The sequence below is a fragment of the Planococcus citri genome, chromosome 4, assembly GCF_950023065.1.
Source record: "Planococcus citri chromosome 4, ihPlaCitr1.1, whole genome shotgun sequence".
NCBI lineage: Eukaryota > Metazoa > Arthropoda > Insecta > Hemiptera > Pseudococcidae > Planococcus > Planococcus citri.
Genome location: NC_088680.1, coordinates 20,554,811 through 20,577,622, shown reverse-complemented (window position 1 = coordinate 20,577,622; position 22,812 = coordinate 20,554,811). Strand labels below are relative to the sequence as shown.

General features: G+C 34.3%; 2 protein-coding genes across 3 annotated transcripts in view; both read left to right on the top strand.

The window, feature by feature from the left end:
- The first annotated feature begins 58 nt into the window (after positions 1–58).
- LOC135842222 (cyclin-L2-like) lies at positions 59–9,158 on the top strand. The gene is made up of 7 exons (XM_065359567.1): positions 59–472; positions 571–755; positions 1,720–1,840; positions 4,545–4,814; positions 4,892–5,073; positions 5,153–5,272; positions 7,552–9,158. Exons 1-7 carry the CDS (start codon positions 242–244, stop codon positions 8,123–8,125), a joined length of 1,683 nt encoding a protein of 560 aa, XP_065215639.1. The 5' UTR covers positions 59–241; the 3' UTR covers positions 8,126–9,158.
- A 2,213-nt stretch (positions 9,159–11,371) lies between these two features.
- LOC135845579 (calpain-1 catalytic subunit-like) overlaps positions 11,372–22,812 on the top strand; it is a 131,958-nt gene continuing 120,517 nt past the window's right edge. The window contains exons 1-2 of one of the 2 annotated variants that reach the window (XM_065364224.1): positions 11,372–12,099; positions 17,903–18,156. In XM_065364224.1, the coding sequence (XP_065220296.1) occupies positions 17,979–18,156 (178 nt within the window). In that variant the 5' untranslated portion in view covers positions 11,372–12,099; positions 17,903–17,978. Of the gene's footprint in view, positions 12,104–17,902; positions 18,157–22,812 lie in introns of both variants that reach the window. The other variant, XM_065364223.1, reaches the window with a different exon arrangement.

Below are 22,812 nucleotides of genomic sequence, written 5' to 3'. Positions count from 1 at the left end.
AACGGCGCGCCTCGTGCGCAGGTGCGCACTCTATCGTCACGTTTCAAGCCACCATTTTATTTTACGAAGTGTGTCTCTCTTCCTTCTGTCTCTCTTCACTGTTTGGTCAGTTTCGCGATAATAATTATTAGTTTTGTTCGGAAAATTAATAATTAAAATGTTTTAGTGAAACGATAATGGTGTTCTAGCATTTGTTATTCATTAATAATACCTTTCGAGTTGTGTAACAGTACCTTACGTGATGGGTTCACAAAAGAACGAAAGTGTTAATCCAACCGTTGCAGCGGATGCCAAAACGACACCTGTATGTGGTAAAGTTATATTATCGTTAGAAAATTGTCTTCTGTCGCCCGAGAAATTGGAAAAATCGCCCTCAGTGAACGATGGTCTAGATCCAGAAACAGAATTCGATTTGAGAGTGATAGGATGCGAGTTGATTCAGACTGCTGGAATATTATTGAAATTACCTCAGGTATAAAATGTTGTTGACGTTACTCATATTATGTTATTTTAATTGCTTCGCGTGTTCGTATCAGTTTGTAATTTATTTATTTCGTGTTATTTTCAAAGGTTGCGATGGCTACCGGTCAAGTTCTATTCCAAAGATTTTACTATTGTCGAAGTTTCGTTCGTCATCCCATGGATGTCACTGCTATGGGATGCGTATATCTAGCGTCTAAAATCGAAGAAGCGCCTAGAAGAGTTCGCGATGTGATAAATGTGTTTCACCACATACGACAAGTTCGATGTCAAAAGTAAGTTGAATTGGTAATATTTCCAAATCTTTACGAAAGAGGAAAAAATTTTCAGCCAGTGTAGTCAATTCAGTGTAATATTTTGTTATCATGTAAGCTTTAATAATTCTGGTATTGTATTGATGTTGCACACAGTTGAACTATCGGCTTCGCTTAGGTATTACAAATACGAAGCCCAGTTTAACGTGTAGTGTATTAAAAAATAATATATTTTGCTCAAGACATTTTCACTTGGATTTCGCAGATGCTTTCCACAGCCAGCCAACTCGGCTACTTTCAATAGGTCCTTGGTTGGAGTGGATCGATCTTCCGAAATCATGTTGTAACGAGTCAGACGCTCAAGATTGCATGACATCCGTGAAACTAAAGAATTTTCTGTAATTCCCTATTATTCGCCAGTTCGATGGTTTTCTTGTCTACTTACGTAGTACATAATTACGTGTGTATCGTAGGCCAAGCAAATTTAGCCCGACGAAATTATTACGTCATATTTTCGAAGGTTTTTTTCTCATCCGTTACATCGTTCGTCGTGGGTTTTTCCACTACGTTGACGTTTTTTTCTATTTAAATAACCCAGTATAATTAAATCGGGTGGTTGAATTTTAGAAACGTCGAGTACCATTGATCGAGTAATTGTCGCCGGATTCTTCCATTGTTCAGACATAACGTTGATAATGTCGTTCATGGATACCGTAAGTATTTAGATGTTTACGTTTTATACTCAGGTTTATGTGGTACTTTCTCCTCGTTATTCGTTTATTTTTAAATTATTTTTGTCAATTTTAGGTACGGATTACCGCTCGTGTACGTTATACGTTCTGTAATCGTAATTTTATCATAAGCGAAGTCGTGTAACTGTTCAAATCAATACAATACCAGCTGTTAGGCTTACGAAATCGAACGAATTCGCGAATATTTATTTTAGGCCTAACCACGATGTGTTTTTTTCTTGTATGATTTACAGACCAATCGCACCTTTAATTTTGGACGAAACCTACATTAAGCTTAAAGAAGATGTGATTCGAGCGGAAAGACGAATTCTTAAGGAACTCGGCTTCTGCGTACATGTCAAACATCCTCATAAGGTATGTATCATTTTATTTGAATTTCAAAGCACTCTTTATATTTATTTAAATCTTGATTTTTGTCTCCTGTTACAATCGTCTTTTCTATTTTTGATTGATTTGTTTTAAAATTGACGTATTTGAAATGTTGTTTTTTTTTTGGTCATATTGATTGTGTTTTCGGTGACGTTTGAAAAATCATTCGTTTCTTTTACGTCGATTTTTTCGTAATGATGCTTGAATATCGATAATTGATGCTATCGATATTTTTAACGGATAAGAAAAAGATTCGCCTCCTTTTAAAGCCAATTAATCAAAACGAAAGTTTACGTATCCTTGAAAATATCACGAATGCGAATTTTATCGGTATTTTGGCAGCACTAATTTTAATTGAATTTTAATAGTTGCGAAGTAATGAGAAAATTTTGCAATAAGCACAAACCTATTGATGATATTGAAGAATTTAGTAAGAAAAAAAAAAATTAATAATCAATGATTGAATAAGCTTAGAGATAACTGATTTTGAATTTTTCATTGAAATTACGAAGTAAAGCAACCCTCTGCCATTCCAATTTAAGATAATGAATCTGAACTTTATTTTCTTTAAAAAATATCTCTCAAAAGGTACTCTTTTTATTAAAATAAAGAGATTAATTAGAACAATGGAATTTGATCGCGCGTAATAAAAGTAAGTCTTTTTATCAATGGATTTTTATTATTCATTTTGAGGTTAATAGAGGAATGATTTTTTTAAATTATAATTTCGCTTTATTTTAACGATAATGCTAGGTTTTATTTCATTTTTTGTTTTTATTCTTTTTTCTAAAAGAATTTGAACAAAAAAAATTACCCCAACACCTCCTCTTATATTTTTTTTTGTATACAATCGAGTAGTTTTTATTATTGCGTAACTTTGCCTCAGTAAGGTGCGAATATTGGCAATCGTTGTCGCGCGAATGGCAAGAAAGGACATAAATTTCGATTGGCATCATTCGAGCCAACCTCGTTAAACGCGCTCGCTCTCGCACGTAGACGCTCGAAATCGACGGACGAGACACACAAGAAAGATGCAAGTTGTTCAGGTAATAAATGACTATTGATAAAATATACGCTGTCGTTTGTGGATCGACGACAACCGGTTCGAAAAACGTACGTATGATGACGAGGTAACGCTAATCTCGTTTGTTTTTTTTTATGTTTTCAACAGAAGGGTAAATTAGTTGTTATTATTTTTGTAAGTATTACCTAAGAAATGCGATTATTGCGAATGTTTCGAAATTCGAAGACTGCGTGGAAATCCGACACCGAAGTATATTTTCGAGTAGACCGAGTCACAATCTATGAGCGAAAACGAAATAGCTTTTGAACGAAATGGGAGCAGAATCGTTGATATGATATAACTGGAACGGAGAAGTGAAGAAAATATCTTAATGATTATATCGTGAATTTTATTTTATAGACGAAATGAATCATAGTTCCCTCTTCAAGGAGTACCGGAGCTCAAGGATTCGTCGATCGAAGCAGCAGTGGAGATATCTGCCGGAATTAGATGATCCTGGAAATCGATCGAAAGTATGCTCGTATTTGGTGGATTTTGTTTCGAAGTTTTTGATCATCGTTGGCGGAAAAATTGTTATTTTGTTCTAGTTTCATTTGGGTACTGGTTTTTATCGGTGTTATCTTCTGATTTGTTGAATATTTCGTATCAGTTTGTTCTATGTTTGATTCATGGCCCACTAATTTCACCCCAGTTTTTTAAAAATTGAGGTTCAGAATTCGTATCGAAGTTCTTTACTGTTTTCAACCACAGTTGACTTTATTTAGGCGTCGGAATTTCGCCTGAATTCCTGGTTTGTTTTGTTGATAATTTCAACGCGAAGATTGTATCATTTTTAGCCATTTTTCTCCGTATCGTGTGTTCAAATCAACCTTCGGAGTTGATTATTTTGGAAAAAAGTTATCGTTTCGAGAGCACCTTTTCTCTGCTCAACTAGCTCGAACTATCCCTATATTCCTTGGCCATGTGGAATCATTTTGCATTAAATCTTCTGTACTGAATTAACTTACACCATTACGATGATTTTTTTTTTCTTATTCGGATACTGTTTTAGTACAATAATTGCACCTTTGTGGCAGATGGAATTTTGAGAGCAAACTTTCCTCGAGAAACGTACATTTCCTTTATTTTGGATGCTGAATGAAAGCTGGCTGACACTTTGCAGAACCATGGATTTTGCCATTTCATCGAATTGGAATATCTACGGACGTTGAAAAGTATAGATCGATCGGATATAATCCTCGATACTTCGTATTGCTGAATAACGCATTTAAAAACACGTCCCAGGATCCGTAAAGAAAATCGAAATATACTTCGTAGATGTCTGGAGAGATTGATAAGCTGAGATGACGAATTTCGAAACAATCGTAATAACCCCGGAAACTCCGGCGTGTCTTTAATAATTCATATTGTTACGGTTTCGGTTAATTTTTCAATTCGATTTCTCCTTCTGAGCGAAATTATATGTACTCGATTAGATTAGAATACTCATCGATAGGTTTGTGCTAATGCAAAAAAGTAAAAGGTAAAAGGTTGAGAAAAGTTCGATTGTGACGTTGACAATTTGTTGTTTTTTTGGTGAAGGGTTGTCTTTAGGTACGTTCACCTACATCGGCGATGGGCGTTTTTATAATGTAGACGTTCGCGTCTGTTTGTGTTCTGTTACAGCTGATTGTGATGTATCTTCAAATCTTGAACTTCGCCGAAAACAAGCTGTTGATGCAGAAAGCTTGGAACTACATGAACGATTCGTTGCGTACCGAAGTCTTTCTACGATATTCGCCGGAAACGGTGGCCTGCGCGTGCATTTACTTGAGTGCTAGAGTATTAAGAATCCCGTTACCTAAAAGTCCGTCTTGGTTTGTGATATTCGGCGTCAAAGAAGAAGATATTATCGACGTATGCAGGCGTATAGTGAATTTATATAGTAGGGAAAAGGTGAGTTGGATTTCATTTCGATATCGAACGACGGTGAAGACGTGTTTGATTTATGTTTATTTTTGTCGTGTTCGCAGATTGATCCAGATGTCCTTGAAGGCAGAGTGAAATTATTAAGGGATAAGTACAAAGAAGAGAAAGAGAAGAAAGATAAAATTCGTAACAATAACGCCGTCGTCTCCGGTAGTAATACGCCGAATAGTACTTCTTCGATAACAGTTCCGTTAAAAACATCACCGTCGCCTCCTGCTCCTACCAAGTAAGCGTTCGTTTGAATAAAACTTTTCTCCATAAATGTGCTTATAATTACTATGGATTTTTTTTTTATCTAATTGCAGGATTATTACCACTACTACAACCACCACTACCACAACGAATCACTTAGGAAAACGACGAAGCAGATCGAGATCGAGAGGCAGAAGCCCATCGCCAAAGAAAAAATCCAAAAAATATAGCAGGTAAATTGATGCGTCAATTTTCGGGGAGTTGTGCCTATTTTGTATTTGGAAAAAAAAATCAGGGTGTCCAAGTTGAAATGATATCAGAATATTAGAACATTTTGGAATTTTTTACTGTAGTTGAAAGTAATCCTTTGTCATTTTGAACTGCCTCTAATGCGGTTCCACTTTGAAAAAATTTGCTTTCCTTTCCTCGTATTTGAAAATCTTGCGTAGATTTTTTTTTAATACGTAGGATGTGTTTTCTTTACGAATCTGAATCTTTAAAATTCAATTTTCTTAACTTTTCGTTTGTTTATCACAAATCTTGGATAATGAATGCTGGTCGTGACCTAATTTCTCTCCTCTTTCGACGGTTTTCGAAGTTATTCGTCTGTAAAATGTTTTGGTTTATTTTCTTCATTGAAAAATGTACCTGATAATGACAGTTCGTCGGAGAAAGAACTTCTCGTTGAATAGATATTGAAATTATTCATCTGTCAAATGTCAGGTATACCTATTTTCATTACAAAATGTACCTGATAGGCAGTTTGTTAGACAGAATTTCTCGTTGAATAAATATTGAAATTATTCCAGTTGAAAAAATTATTTTCATCAGAAAACGTCATTTTCCATTTTTTCAAAAAACAACAAAAATCGGACACCCTGCAAAACGTTTGGACTTTTTTTTTTTTTGAGAAAAATAACATGGGTTCTGTATTATTGTAATTTTATGCTTCTGTATTGTTCTTTTCTTAATTTAACGTCGTATATAACTTTTTTTTTTCTATTTCGCGAATTAATTAGAAAAACTAGAATTTTATATTATTGGGTACAACCTGAAAAAGCAGCGTACGTCGATCACTCGTCGTTATCGTCGACTGTAATTAGTAAATTGAAAGTTTCCCATTGCAGATCGAAAAGAGTTCGTGATTACAGAGCCGACAGTTCTGCTTCAGAGGAAGAGAGTTCATCGAAACCTCGTTCAACTAGTTATAATTATTGGAAAAAATTCTATAGTTTCGCCTAAAATAAGTATAATAGGAGGTGAGTGGTCCCTAAAATTTTTAAGTTTTGTAAGCAAAAAAATAAGTACCTATTTCATAATGCAGGCAAATTATCTCTCCATTTTTTTTTCTCGTCTGTACTTATTACGAAATTCTCAACTAATTGATTTTAATCTTCCACAATCTATCCCATTGAAAATTTTAGAATCTGAATTTGATTCAAGTGTCGTGGTTTTTTTTAGGTTTGATTGACTCTAAAATTAGTGTGCTCCAACATTTGGTATTCTGTGCCCCCCTTCCCCTTCACCAGGACAGCCTGAAATTGAGCAGATGAGAATTTTTTCACTCGAATGACTCAGCTTAGTTGAAGCTTCCTTAGATGTGAAATGATTTTATTTTTTCCACTTTGAATTTCACAAGAATTTATTATTCGATGGCTGATAATTTGCCTGAATTATAAGAATGGTACAAATTTCCAATACGATTTTTATCCATTTCGCGTAATTTTTAAAATTATTTTTCATATAGTTTAAGAGCTCGTTCGAGCCATAGGCTGATTTCAAGTCGAGTCGTCCAAAAATTGCTCAAGGTGGAAGGTCGTCGATTTTTTGCCAATTTTTCGAGTTGGAAGGAGAAAATTTGTTGACTTCCCTTTCCTTTTATTTTTTTGGACGACCTGAATTGAATCAGTATGTTTAATTTGAAAAATTGTAGATTTTCGAAAGGTGAGAGGGGGTGGAGGGATCATTCACCTTCATCTCTATGCTTCAGCTCTGGAGAGCCTTGCTCATGTAGCGAGCTTTTTTTTCAATTTTTGCTCTTGAGGTTGTTCAGCACTCTTCCTCTTGGTGTTGGCTTTTTATTCTAATTTTTTTTGGTTTATTTTTAGTTGTGCCTACTTTGTAAGTGTGTTGCGTTTGAATTTTTATATTTTTGCATTGTGGTAATAGGTAGAAAGGGTCAAAATTCTGAATTGGTATCGCAGTTTTTAATTAATCGAGTAGGGAATTCTTGCGGATTTCAATAGAATAATTCAATTGTTGCTCAACTTTTGAGCTGTCGTTTCTCCAAATTCTATTGCTTTTTTCTCTCTCAAAATGGTGAACAAAATCAACGGGTTAAAGTGTTTCTTCGAATAATATTTACGTTTTCAAATTGAAAAATTGAAAAAAAAATTCTCTCGCCTGTTCTTTTTTTTAAAACAAATTTAATTTCGAAAAAACAACAACTAAAAAGAGTTCCTTCTTGTAATATTCAACTAACGATTTGTGTTTTTGGTGTTTTATTTTGCAGAAAATACGATAGTCCGAACGACCGGAAACGTGATATTAGTCCAATAAGCAAGAAGTACTCGTCGAGTAGTCCGTCGACAAAGAAGCACCGTGATATTAGTCCTGTAAGCAAAAAGTACTTGAACAGCGGTAGTCCGGTGAGCAAAAAGTACTCGAGCAGCAGCAGTCCGGTGAGTAGAAAATACACTAGTACCAACAACAGCTCGCCGCCTCCGACCAGCAAGAAATACGCTTCTAGTCCGGTACACAGCAGCGGCGATCGAGACCGACGAAAATACGCCAGCAGCGATAGTCCTCCGGTGCGCAGCAGTAAGAAATACACGAGCGGCGATAGTCCGTCGGTGAAGAGGAGTAAAAAATACACCGACAGCGATAGCCCTCCGGTGAGGAGAAGCAAGAAATACACCAGTAGTCGAGATACCAGTCCTATATCGAGCAAGAAGTACGATCTAAGTCCTATCTATACCAAGAAATACTACAGTAACAGTAGTCCGGTCTCGAAGTGGTCTTCGTATTACAACAAAAAGGACTATAGGGTTAAAAATCGCACCTATAAGAAGAAACGTAAGGATTAACGATGATTTTAATTTTTTTTTCTGTTTTTTTGTCGCGATCATACTACTTTTTGTACCGTTGTTGCGTTATTGTTGGATCGCGAATCTGTGTCAATTGTTCGGCCAAGATTTATATGTACTATTCTTTTTAATATTTTGCTGCAAATACGCGTCGAGTCGCGTACTTTTCGGCGTACCTTGTTTTTGACTGTTGTTTTTTTTTTTATTATTTATTGATATTTTTTTGTACTATCGTGTAATGTTCGCCTTGTTGTACGAAGAACGTCTTCGTTTTTAGAGAGGACGGATTTCGTTTTTACCATTTGCATTATTTATGAAACATGATTGGAGAAATGGAAGATACGAGATATATTTCCGTGTACGTAGAATTCGAGTAATGATACAGAGTTGTAATGTCGATTGCTCTTGTTACGTATCGATTTGTATTTTTCCAATTGTGTTGGTTTTTTCTTTATATTTATTTTTATAAAATACTTTCACGATTGCGTTTCGATCGCGATCGTTATTTAGCTAAATGATCGTTTTACTTAAATTATAGATGTACTGATCTCTCGAACGAACTCGCGATATGCGGCGATCGAATTGGCAATCGTGGTACGTATTCGTTGTCGTATTATGTAAAATGTTGTCTTCGAAATTATTTAATTTTTTTTTCAAATTTTGTAAATCGTCGTGATGATAATAGAGGAACGATTTTTTTCGTACTTGAAACATTATTAACGAAAAATCAAAGTACATATCTAAATTTATCTGAGAAAAATTACGTGAAATTTTGAACGATCGGTTCGATTTGATTGATTGAATTTCGTTTCTGTATTTCAATTTCATGATAATAATATGTTTTGTATTAAAGTAGAATTATTCGCGTATCCTGAAGGTCAACGTTTTTAATTCGTCTATAAAATACCATTGTTTTTTTCTCTCTTTTGTAAAACTTATCGATGATATTTGTATGTATTTAAACGTACGTGCATGTACGATGATGATGACATCGGATAATTATTTTGTAAATATAATTTTTTTCTAAATGGAATTTCGTGGTTTTATTGTTTGGTGGGTTTGATGAATGAGATGGAAGAAACCGATGTGGAGTTCTCCAAAAGTGACCTTGCGACCTGTCAAAATTGAAATGGGTGAAAATTTCGTGAGAAATTCGAATTATTCATCGAAGATGTTTTCGAGGCCAAAATTATATTATACTTACGATTTTTTAGGATTTTTGAAAAAATTGTAGGTGAATCATCAAAATGAGCTAATTTTTGCAATAAATTCAAATATTTCAGCGGAAATATTCTTCGAGCATTTTAAAAGAATTTTAAAGCTGAAAATTGTCATGATAATTTGGGATTTCAAAAACTCAAAAATTTCGCTAGAATTCAGATATTCCAACGGAAATGTTTTTTGAGCATTTTTGAAGAAATCTGAGCTCAAAAATCAAAATTAAACAATGAATTTGAGGGATTTTTGAAAAAAAATTCACGAGCTCATGTGACTTATCAAAAATGGATAAAAATTGCTCAAATATTCTAACGAAAATGTTTTGTAGCGTTTTTGAAGAATTTTGAGCTCAAAATCGAGTCGATTTATTTGTGTTTCTTGAAAAATATGTCAGACTACCTATTGATTAAAATCGGTTATAAATTTCTCCAAAAATTGAAAATTCCGATTAAAACTTTTTTGAGCACTTTTTATGAATTCCAATTCCAAGATCGAGTCATTTTTCATTTTTTCCTGAATGAAATTTATTGTTTTTATTACACAATGGTCTGCATCAACTTGTGTCGATTGGGTGAATAAGATGGAAGATGAACCATGGACGTAATGAATGGTTTTATATGCGTCGAAAGATACCTTGGAAATTCTCGGCGGCGGTGTGGAATTCGATGGTAAAGACTGAATAGTATTATGCGAACCGTACGTGTCGTAAAAGTAATAACATCAACTTTACTGTTTTTATATTAGTTTATGATCTGTGAATAAGTAATGGATACTTGCTTGGTTCGATGAGCTGAATTGTGCATTGTGAAGTCGATATAGTGTTAGTAAAGTAACTAGATAGGTACGTGTGATTTGAATATTACGATCGAGTTGCATTGTGACGGTGCCAAGATTTTTCAGGTGGATTGAGAAGGGTTGGTCGAAATGTAGCCTACTGATGAGATGTAATTTTTTGATTCAGATGTTGGTTTGATTGGAATACTTGGCCCAGTCCAACGATCAGGAATAGGAAACGAAACGAATAATCATCGTAGAGGATCGATTCATGATTAAATTCAATGTACCATGTTGATGTTCTAAAGGAGAATTAGATTAGCTGTTATCAGAGCTGAAGATATTACCTCAGAAATCGTTGATTTGAGATTCAAACTACCTAAAACATTTGTTTTGATCGAATTCGATAATATTTGAGAATAAGGGAGGAATAAGAATGATACGTAAGTAGTTGAAAAAGTAAAAGTTTACTTAGCTTACTAACTAGAAGAACGAAGAAGGTAACAGCTAGAAAAGTTAGGTAGCTCGAAGTATTGCCTACTGGAAATAATAAGGCGTCGCCCAAGTTCCATACTAGGTACTTTTTGGCACTATTTTCAGAGCATCTTCAACTTCAAGGTACTGTTGACTTTTTTTTTTTTAATGGGTATTTCATATCTTTAGTTCTTCACATCTTGAACCGTACAACAGGAGTGTTTTTCCGCCTTTCAACATCAAAGTGAACTCCAATCGTAGTAAGTATTTGGAATAAAAAATGATGTAGTATTTCCTTCAATGTTATGTTGTTCCTTTTTTTAAGCATAAAACGGTGCGTTTTACTCGTTTTGTCTATAAAATTCATGAATAATTTGTTCAGGAAGTCGTATATATAGTAAACCGTCATCTTGAGAGATTTTATCAGTTTTTTCGTTCTCCAAACCGAGCAGTAAAGTTAGAAGATGAATCGAGATAAGGTTCCTACGTTGAACAGCTGTTGATGTTCGCCGAAAAAGCCATCCGATGGAGCCATTTTTCATCTCAACACCTTGCTGCTGTATGCTGTTGTACGTTGTTAATCATCGGAGAATGGTTAAAAATAATTATGAAATCGATGAGTCAACTTTATGTTGTCAAACTATAATATGTATTTTATGTGCTACGGTTGTGCATGCAACAAACCGGTGATCAATCAAGATTTTCTGTCCGGTGCAAATTGCAATCGTAATTACACCCGTATTGTTTCTCAAACCGACTCATTATTCGAACTGAACCACGCACCAGGTATCATTCAGCATCATTTCATCAATAAGATGGACAAATTTTTGATTTTCTGATTCTGATATTCAAAAAAAGAGTAGGAGTCGCTAGAAATCGTCGGAAAACGAAAGGTAACGGTCCGGTTTCGTGTACCTGTACCTGTTGCACGTTTATGCTGCGGATGTTGGTAACATTGCTACAGAAACAACAGTTGTCGGTTTAGAAGTTTTTTAATCAGTAATCAGTCACGTGCAAAATATGGTCGATTGCGGTTCGTGTGTGCGATGAGTGTACGTATTTTTGTTCGTAAAACGTGTTGTTGAATTTATTTTATATTATAATCGCGTTGTAAATTTCACATCGAAGTAGTTTTTCGCTGTTCCGAAATTGGAAAACGTTATTGGTAAATTTTTCATTATGTCTTGTTCGCTACTAACGGATTAAAAAAATAGTACGTCGTCTTGCTTCTCGCGGTGACCTAAAATCTATACGTAGGTATACTTTTGTACCGGTGTTTTTCGTTTTTAAAAATCGCTCAATCATTGTATTCATTAGTGTAACCATTGCTGGTTAATTTAGGAAAAAATTCCATAACTAATTTCATAGTGTTGTGATTAACTTCGGTTCGAGTTTGCCGAATTTTTTCTTGCCCAGTGTTTATAGCTTTGTTGCGTTCGTTCGTGAATGTTGGCGGCTGAAAATCTTGGATCGTCGGAATACTATCGTCACTGTCGCTCTAAAGCTGGGTAGGTAAGTTTGAAGAAGAGTTTTTTCATCAAAGTATTAATTTGAAACCTTGACATTGCCTTGAAAATTGCCAACACGATAACGTGAAATTTGCACGTGCTGTATGTTATAAATCAGATATGTATTTTCATGTTTCGCAACAACAACGCAAACAATACGAATTGTTTGGTTATCTGGGCGTCAGATCTATTTTTCGGTTTTCAAACTGAGCTATATGCTGAAAGTTTCCCAGAGCTCAGAGGTGTGTTCGACTTGGAATTATTGTCTGAATCGTTATACTTATATATTGTATCATACGGGTTATTTGCAAATAGTTCGTGTTAAACGGCCAATTTGAATTTCAGCTTTGAATAATAATCTATTTATTGGTGGTATTGTTTGGGCGCGATAATTGTAGGCCAATGAACGATAAACGATTACGTATTGCGGCGAAAATGCGTTCAACAAGAGCGGTGGTTGGACCGTTTGCACGCTTTTGCATGTTCATTACAGTGTTGCCCCTTTTTTTTCGCGTAATTGTGCGAAAAATATTTTATTGTTTTCTACGATTTGCTCGGATCTATGGATCATAGATCTTTATAATTTCGGTATGATTGTTTACTTTTTTTTTTACTAGGTCCTTAGTTCGGTTTTGTAACGTATTTGAATATTGATTTTGCGGTGGTGAATTTAATGAGATTTTGGGTTTATAAGTTACAATTATTATGAGCTGTAGTAGGTATTGCTACAGGGTGCCCAGAAATATCGTGAACCCCTATAAAAGTTTTCTGCTAAACGTTTCGGTTGATCACAGTGAATGATGATAATGATAGCATATGATTGGTTGTTAGACTGATGTGATATCATTCCACGGTTTCACCAATCGTATGCATCTACTGTACATATTTCACGTTGCCAACCTACTTATATTTTTAATAAAAAATTTCTTTGGGGTTCACAATATTTCTGGGCACCCTGTATTACGAGTAGTTGGGTAAATAAGAACAGATCAAGCACGTCTGAACGATTATCATCATCAAGCTGATTAGGCTGTGAATTTGAAAGAAATACTATTATATAAGTGTTTTTTTTTTTTTTTAATGGAAGTAGTCAAGATGAAACAATGGTGGGCTAATAGTAGCTTTGATTTTCATTTTGAGGTTCTGAACTTTTTTTTACTAAATTTTCAAATATTCAGAATTTATCCCATACGTATTTTGTTCACAAATACAGTTTCTGTATTAATATGAAAATATATATGCTGTGATTTTCAAAAACTTGGCCAATTTTTCTGATCTGTACTTTAACTTTGATCAATTTTTTTGTTCTTGAGCAATTTGAAATGTTTTTTCAAGTGTTTCCATGGTAAATATCACTTTCATTCAAGACAGCTTGAGCACTCGTCTAAATTTTGATAAAAGGATTCAAGTTCAATTTCAAATTAATTTTGGAAATTTTGCCAACAAAAAAACAATTTTTGCAATTTCTGGTTAAAAAAACGAAACTTTCGCACAATTTTTGGAAAAAAGTGGAATATTAATATTTTTTTGCAATTTTTGTCGGAAGAGCTGAACTTTTTGAAACTTTTTATTTTGCTGAATAAAAAAACGAGAATTTCCAGAAACTTAGCATTAGATCCTCAATCACATCTTATTACCTATAGTGAAAATAATTTCTTCTCAAGTGTCATAAATTTTATGTTCAAGGTCGAGAGTCGAGATTCGATAAGAGTTACAAAAAAAAGTCTTATGCATATAAAAACTTGTTGTATGTGCTGAAAATGGCCAAAAAATGCATAATTCAAGAACTAAACTGAAATTTTGTAAAAATTGGTTGGCAGAAATGTATAAAGTTCCATCAAACTGAAATGTTATTTTATATTCACTGAAAAATTTTATGATTCAACTGAGAAATTTCTCGAAATGGACAAAAGAAAAATGTGATTCATTTGATGAAGTGCACAATTCGCTTGAAAATTCTGTGTATTGAATCAACTTTCAAATTTCGATTTTTTTTTTCAATTTACCATTAAAATTTACTTTTTTGAATAATGCAATAGCAATTTTTTGAAGATTTCGAGCTGATAAGGGAAGGGTTTTTTTTTGTGGGAGAGCGCGGGAGGACTGCATCTCTCCAAAGGAAAGTTCGAAAATATCGAAAAATTACCATAAAAACTAAAAAAAAATGAAAAAATTTGAAAGAAATAGATAAATTTTGGTAACTTTCTCAAAAAATTTTGAATTATTTTTTGGGTCAGAATTATTCAAGTACAAAATCGGTCAAGGTTGTTACACTGAAATTTTTGAATTATGGAACATTATTACCTATTTGAACTTTGAAGAGCAAAAAAAAGTGGTCAAAATTTTTCATTTCAAAACAGCTCAAATTTTTTTTAAACAATAAAAAAATAATTTAGGTACTTTGATTTTTTTCTCAAAACACAGAGGGGTGGTATGAGAGGGGTGTGAAAATTAGGGACTTGTAAATTCAATTTAGAGCCCTCTCCCCTCCCCTCCCCTCCCCTCCCAGGAAGGAAATACAAAAAAAAAGACCTGATACATATAAGGTATTAGAAATTTTACGTAGATTTTGGAAGCGTTTTTGGTCCATTTCGAGCTTGAAAACATGCTGAGCTGATTTTAAAATTTAAAGTTTATGCTCTGAGTTTTCCCTAATTTTTTTTTGTTGGGGGGGGGTCCATAAGTTTCTGAATTGACTTTCAGCTCAAAAACTAGGTAGACATGTTCAGAACCTTCGAAAGACAAAATGGGCATAGAGCATCAAACCCCTCTCCCCTCCCCCCTCTAAAATATTAACTAGTGGAAAACTTAGGTATAAGTAGATGAATTACGAATTTGAGAATGAGGCCTTCATTTGCTCCATAGATTCTCAGGTGTCAAACTTTTAAAACTTGTTGAGAAATTCCCATGTTTATCTCAAAAAATTGACAACTTGATAATAAAAATTTATTAAAAATGAAAAATTTGCAATTTTTTTATTTGTAAAAAGTGCCTCGCCGCGCCCCCTTGGCCTCCTCTTTCTCTGTCTGTCTCTCTCTAAGGCTCTGTTCCATGGAAAAATTCGTTCAAAAAAACATTTTTGTAATTTAGAAGATCTAAAGGACTTTATCGAGCCTTTATTATGCCGAATTTTGAACTTTTTCGTACCTTTTTTCAAACAAAATGAGCTATTGAGAAGAATTAGTTCATTATTTCAGCTCTCCAATACGAAATCAGTAATTTCTCAGCCATTCTGGAGCGTAAGTTTTACATTTTCTCTACGAATTTCAAATTGAATATTTTGTCTTCATTTATGGAATCTATCTAAACGGACCTGTCAATCCAAGTCATTTCGTCGACTCAAGTCGATTCTATCAATTTGAGTCGCTTTGGACACCTTCTACAATGTATAAGAATACAAATTGTATGTTTTTGGTGACTCTGAACACGAATATGACGTCAGATTTTTGATTGGACCCCCATCCACGGGCCCCCATACCTCCCCAAATGGTGTAAAAGTTCCAAAAAGTGTTTTGTTCGTGTGACATGACACATGGAATAGTATGTTTTTGGTGACTCTGAACACAAATATGACGTCAGATTTTTTATTGGACCCCATCCACGACTCCCAACACTTTTTTTTGACTCTTCCCATTAGGGGAGGTTCATGGAAGCCATGGTTGAGGTCAATTTGAAAAACTAAGGCTATATTCGTGTTTAGCGATATCAAAAACATACTAGATATTTCATGTGTCACACGAATGAAACCATTTTTTTTAGGTTATCCTCTTTGGGAAGATGCTGGGGGCCGTGGATGGGGTCCAATCAAAAATCTGATCTCATATTCGTGTCCAGCGTCACTAAAAACATACAATTCGATATATCACATGCCCCAGTTGTTGTTTTTTTTGAAAGTTTCATTCAAATTTGGGGGAGGGGGTGCTCCCCCACCATCAAGAGATCTCATCTCGAAAATTGAATATTTCGAAAAAGCATCAAAGGTACATTTATGGACATTTTTTCAAAATTTCAAATGGTAGCTTCCACTTACAGAGCCATTTTGAAATTTGAACTTTCAATTTTTGAAAATTTCAAAATGCTTAAAAAGTTCAGAATTCAATGCCCTTTCGAAATGGGAAATCAGTTTTGATCAAAGTTTCATAGCTTTGGAGGAATGCGCTGCTGAAGTCGAGTACCTCGAGACAATGTGAAAATAATGGAAGCCCCCCCCCCGCCACCCGCTCCCTGAGGGGGTTGGTTCCAAACTGATTGCGGATTTTTTACTTGTTGAGTGAGTAGATATTGTAAAAAAAAATTGAGCGAAATCGAAGGACATGACTCAAAAGCGTTGGTTGAGTTGAGGTGGAAATGACTCTTTGTTGTTTTCGAGGTGAAGTGCTGGAATACGTCATATATTCACACTGGTTAGTTTTGTAAAAAAAAAAAAGAGAAGAAAAAACTGAAATGAATTTTTCTTGTTTCTAGCTCCAATAAAACAAATAAACTTCAGGACCTAAAATTATAAAGTTTTAGGACACGCTGCAGTTTTCATCTAACTTGGTCTCGTTCAAATCGCAGTATGTCAGTAGATACAAATGATTCCCTTTTTGAGAAATAATTGCTTCGCATTTCTCTTCACTTCATTAAAAAAATATGTACCATTTACCTACATTGCAACTTCACGTAGATCTAGATACTGGTCCTAAATCGTCTTTAACTCTTCGAGAACACACACATGGGAAAAAATTATAATACAGCAATTAATAATGTATAATTATCGTTTGAAATTTTATAATAATTTACAAAATACTATCTACTCATACCTGTTATTTAAATGTCACGTTTAAACGGCGCGTTTCGTGATTTACAGCGTGAGGTAAATTGCTAATTGTTTCGGACTTGCTATTTATGGCATAGCATAAGAGTGTTGGATATACCTCTTCTCGACTCTATATCCCCAATGAATACAGTTCGCGGGCTAAAAATGATTTACGTTTAGGATTTCTTTTTTATTATAATATTTCAATACGTGAATTTACTTCTGACGAACTGATTTAGGTATTTAAAATACACTTCGGCATTTGAAAAAACCTTGGCGAGTACGTAGACCTTGGAAATATTAGCGAAAAAGCATCATCAGCAGTCAACGTGAATAAGAGGATGGTGCAGTGAATCTAACACGATATCATTCAGTGCGTGAAGAAGACCAGATTGTGTATACTGTTCGATGATCTGAAGTGTATAATAATCGTACATCGACGCCCATTCGCATTTACTACTCGCCTTCGTCGAAATAAAATCATAATTACCTGCTGGAGTCGAGTCGAGTCGAGTCGAGTTACGGTGTTTTTCCTCCCTAATGCACGCTCGCCGAGTAGTCACCGATGACCAAAATAGCGAATTTTTTCACTCTTCGAGTACTCCTTTGGTAGTAGCAATTTTACTATGAATATGAATTAAGCATATCCGTTACCGGCTGCGGTAATTTATCGTCTATGTGCGGACTCGCCACGGTATACCGAGGTACCTCTACCCTATACCTACTATATCGTGTATATGTATACTTAATCTTGGAGAAGATACCGTTTACGAATGCTAATAAGTGTAGAGATTTTTTTCGCTCATTCGGTCTGCTCGGTGTATACGTATAGTACTCGTAATTTGCGAATGTGTGAGTGTATTTATGTATAATTGTGTACGTGTAGTACGAGTACAATATTTCTCGTTAATTCGTGTATCGTCGTAATCAACGGCGATGAATTATTTATGAAATTTGCTAAGGTAATTATTTCAATTACCTAACGACTGATTGTTTTTATTATAGGTGTTAAGGTCGTCGAATCATGTGACTTCGTATGCGTGCTCCTGCTCGGTGCGGTACTGGCGGCTAAGTGGTTGAAATGAGCAGCACAGAAGGCGAGCCAGGATGTTGGGATAGGTGCATTAGGACCATGTGCAAGTGCAGCGAAACGCAACACGTCGCCGTCAATGGTGCTGCCCTTCGTGCCAGAGCTGTTCGATGCTCGCAGCATCAAGTGCCGAATGGGCATATTAAACAGCATAACGGACGTATTTCGAGTAAGTTTTATGAGCATTTTTGGTATATTTTAAGTTGAAGGTGTGTAGAGGAGGTTTGGAATGGGAAATTTAGATTTTGATACAGAAGGGGACCTGTTCAACGTTTTAGACCTCAGAAGACACCCACGATGACATAATTTTAGGAATTGGATGTGATTTTCCCAAGTTTTCAAAGGTCTGACTAAATGTTAGTAGAAAGTCATTTTAGAAAGTTTGATATAATTTTAGTGGTTTATTGATTTTTGGTTCAATTACTGGTTATTTTTTAATTTCTTGGTAAATTACCTGTAATGGCTGTAATTTTTGGTAAATTACCTGTAATCTCTGGTAAATTACCTGTAATTTCTGGCAAATTACCAGTAATTTCTGGTAAATTAGCCGTAATTTTTGGTAAATTATCTGTAATTTTTGGTAAAATATCTGTAATTTTTGGTAAATTACCTGTAATTTGTGGCATATTACGGATAATACGTTTGACATGGATATGTTTGGGGGGGGGGGGATCTGTTCAACATTTTTACCATGCTGACTTTTGAAAACTTGAAAAAAATTGTTGAAATCTTCATAAATGATACTCATGTCTGACTTGAAAACCCTTGGAAAAAATCTAATTTTCCATATTTATTCTGACGTCATCAGCAAAAGCAGCTTGATGAGGATGGCTAGCTTAGAAGAAGAAGTTTGGTATGTTGAGTGAAATTCACTTCAGTAAACCTTCCAGGTAACCTTAACTCATTTTTGTGTAATTTTTAGTAAATTTCTAAAAATATACAGTAAATTACTAAAATTTGGTAATTTTTGGTTAATCTCTGGGTAATTTGAGCCTTGAGGTAAATTTTTGGTAATTTCAGGTAAATTACTGGTAATTTTAGGTAAATTACTGGTAATTTTAGGTAAATTACTGGTAATTTTAGGTAAATTACTGATAATTTTGGGTAAATTACTGGTACTTTTAGATGGTAATTTCAGGTAAATTACCTACTGGTAATTTTAGGTAAATTACTGGTAATTTTAGGTAAATTACTGGTAATTTTAGGTAAATTACTGGTAATTTTAGGTAAATTACTGGTAATTTTAGGTAAATTACTGGTAATTTTAGGTAAATTACTGGTAATTTTAGGTAAATTACTGGTAATTTTAAGTAAAATACTGGTAGTTTCAGGTAAATTACTGGAATTTGAGGTAAATTTCTATAAATTTTATTAAATTATTCAACTTGATATTTTTTGTAAATTATTGGTACTTTCCAGTGTGTTACTGGCAAACTTCTGATAAATCACTTTGGAATTTGGTAACTTGTGGTAGTTGTGGTAAATAACTGGCATTTTGATCACATTTAAAAACATTTCTGATCACTATTGGTAAATCGTTGATATAAGTAATTATTGGGAATTTCTAGTACTTATATTTTAAAGTAAGTAACTTTTGGTAAATCTGGTATTTTGGAAATTTTTGGTAAATTACTGCTAATTTCCTAATTTTTGGTAGATCACTGGTAATTTTCTGATTTTTTGTAAGCTGTTGGTAATTTTTAGTATTTTACTGGTAACTTTTAGTAAATTACTTGATAATTTGGTAATTTGATAATTTTTGATGAATTACCGGTACGTTTTGGAAAATCAATAAATTGCCGTGTCAAACTTTCAAGAATGATTTTCTAACATTTAGTCAGAGTTTAGAAACTTGGGAAAATGGTTCGCTTTGTTTAACAATCACAATGAATCTGATTTGGATTCGAGTGAATCCTGGAACGCTTGAAGCTTTCGAGCCTTGACCTATGTTCAGGTTTTGGATTTTCAAGGTTTTGTAAGAAATGAAATTTGTGGTTAAAAATTTGTAAAAATTTCAAATTTGATTGTGTAATAATTTTAACAAGGTGATGCTTCAACTTTTTAAAAACATTCTTCATGTAAATTTGAAAAATTCATGAAAAGCCAAGAAATTGATCTCAGAAGCTCAAAATTATTCTGTCCAAGAGTTTGATATTTTGGAGTTTCCTTGAAAAATACAGTGTCAGAAAGTTGAACCTATAGCGCTGTACAAAACTAAAATGAAATTGAAATTGAAATAATTGTTGATAACCAAAAAAAAAAGGTGAAAATTATAACAAAAAATAAAACTGAAATTTTAGTAAAAAATGAAAATGAAATTAAATTGGCAAAATTTAAATCTAAATAGAACTTTAGAGATACAATAAATTGAACATTATAAAATTAGGATTGAATTTAAAATTTTGAAAATTGAAAGAAATTGAAATTCAATTTCTTCGAAACTGCTTGACCATTTTTGACAAAAAATTCAGCAGTAAAAAAGGAACTTTTTGAGAGGGGGGGGGGTTTCCTGTGGGAAAAACTTTTTCACGTATAATTTTTATTGGTAAAAACTCAACAGGGGCGTACTCCTCTCAAAAAAATTTATTCTTCAGGAAAAAAGTTCAAAAATTGTCCTTAATAAGTGAAGCTTTTTTGAATTTTTTGAATTTCCACAATTCGGCAAAGATCCAAAAATGAACTTAGTCAACTGAAATGTTTGTAACAAGGCTTTTAGGACATGCTCTTTGGATCTAGCTTTGTTTCATTCAAATCGGACATTGCTGTTTGCAAAAATAACTTATTTTTAGCTCAATTGACAAAAAATTCAGCAGTAAAAAAGGAACTTTTTGAGAGGGAGGGGGGGGTTTCCTGTGGAAAAAACTTTTTCGCGTATAATTTTTATTAGTAAAAATTCAACAGGGTTTTACTCCTCTCAAAAAAAATTATTTTTCAGGGAAAAAAGTTCAAAAATTGTCCTTAATAAGTGAAGCTTTTTTGAATTTTTTGAATTTCCACAATTAGGCAGAGATCCAAAAATGAACTTAGCCAATTGAAATTTTTGTAACAGGGCTTTTAGGACATGCTCTTTGGATCTAGCTTTGTTTCATTCAAATCGGACATTGCTGTTTGCAAAAATAACTTATTTTTAGCTCAATAAGAGATCATTCAGATAACAGGAAAAACCCATCACGTATTTGGTAATATTATTCGTTGAGAAAATCTAGCACCAGGCAAATTTCCGTCTGGCAATATTTCACATACAAATATTTTTTTTAAAACTTCACACCTATAGCAGGTCGTACGGACCAAGTAGGTAGGTATAATAAGTTCAACGATTAATTAACACCGCAGTGTGAGGGAAGTCTACATAAATATGCTGACTAAGGTTAACGAATCGTACGTCTCGATGTACCTATAAGATGGGTCCGGTTCGCATCGAATTTGCGCCCTTTTTCTACTCGTAGTCGTATAGGTATTTAACCTCGAAAGAGAAAGTACCTTGAGGTACGCCGAAGTTCGATTTTTCATACATTTTCCCATTTTCGATTAAAATTTGTACTCGTATGTACATACATGCAGATTGCAGGTACATACTACAATAACGGCCTTATGGTACGATACCGGTGATTTGGTTTTCGGCGGTATCCTATAGCTCCGTGAAAGTAAATAATTAGGTGTTAATGGGCCGAATTGAAAACCAGTTTCGAGTATTTCCTGAGGAGCGGAGCGCATTTTATCGCGTATGTGTAAAAATTGTGTACGTACATTGCGTACTTTTTTCAGCTCGTTTTGGCGTATATATGTCCGGGCGATAGTTGTTTTAATGATAGTTCTGCGTGCGTGTTTACTTGAAAATTTAAAACGGGACCGAGTCGGTCATTTCGAGAGCCGACTGTGTTTTTTTCCTCTTCTTTTCAAGATTAATGGTTGAAACGTGTCGTGAAATCGACGTCTATGCGGCTTTTATTTCGCGTATTAGCCCGGCTCGGCGAAGCCCTCCGTACGAATATGATGAGAAATCGATCTAAGTACCTCTATCTCTTGTATACAACTGCAGCCTAGAGTCGAGTTGTGTGGGAAAGTATATGCTCGAATCGTAGATTAGGTAGTCTGAAACGTTGATGAATCAATTACCTACATAGAGAGTTTTTTCAGATGAGATTTGGATTCGAATAGAGGACATTATGTTATTAATGAATGTTGAATATAAGTGAAGAGTGCAGAGGGCACTGGGCAGGCAATTTTTTAATACTTGAAAGATATATCTATCTATATCAGTGTGAGTTTTTGCGAGAAAAAAAAATATACTTCATGAATAAGAATCACTCATTCTTTAAAAACCTCAAAATGAATCGATTGGCGAAATTTTTTTTTAAAAATGTTCATTTTGTACCTCAAAAGAAGGCAACACTTGTATAAATCCCTAAAAAAAATTTTGCTCTCGCTCCGCTCGGACAATATTATTCAAACATCTCTTCCTATTTCTGAATTTCAAAAAACTTTTCAATTTTTTTGTTTAGGGGGGGGGGGGGGCGCTGAGCTGAATAAAAATGTTGATATGCTGATGCAAAAACGTAATATAAAAGTAGTACAAAAAGTCCAAAAAAGAACTTGAGCACTCAAAAATTCTGACAGGGGTTTTAGGTGTAGCTTGGTTTCGTCCAAATCGGAGATGGTGAGTTCAGAAGATTCTGTTGTTAGGTAACTTTTTCGGTAGAGATCATTTTGAATTTTCGAACTCCGAGATCTCAAATTTGGCTGAAATTGTTCAAGCTGAAACTTATAGCTTGCTGAAATGAAAGATCACGTCACCCATCCCTCAAAACTAAATTTTAAACTGCCA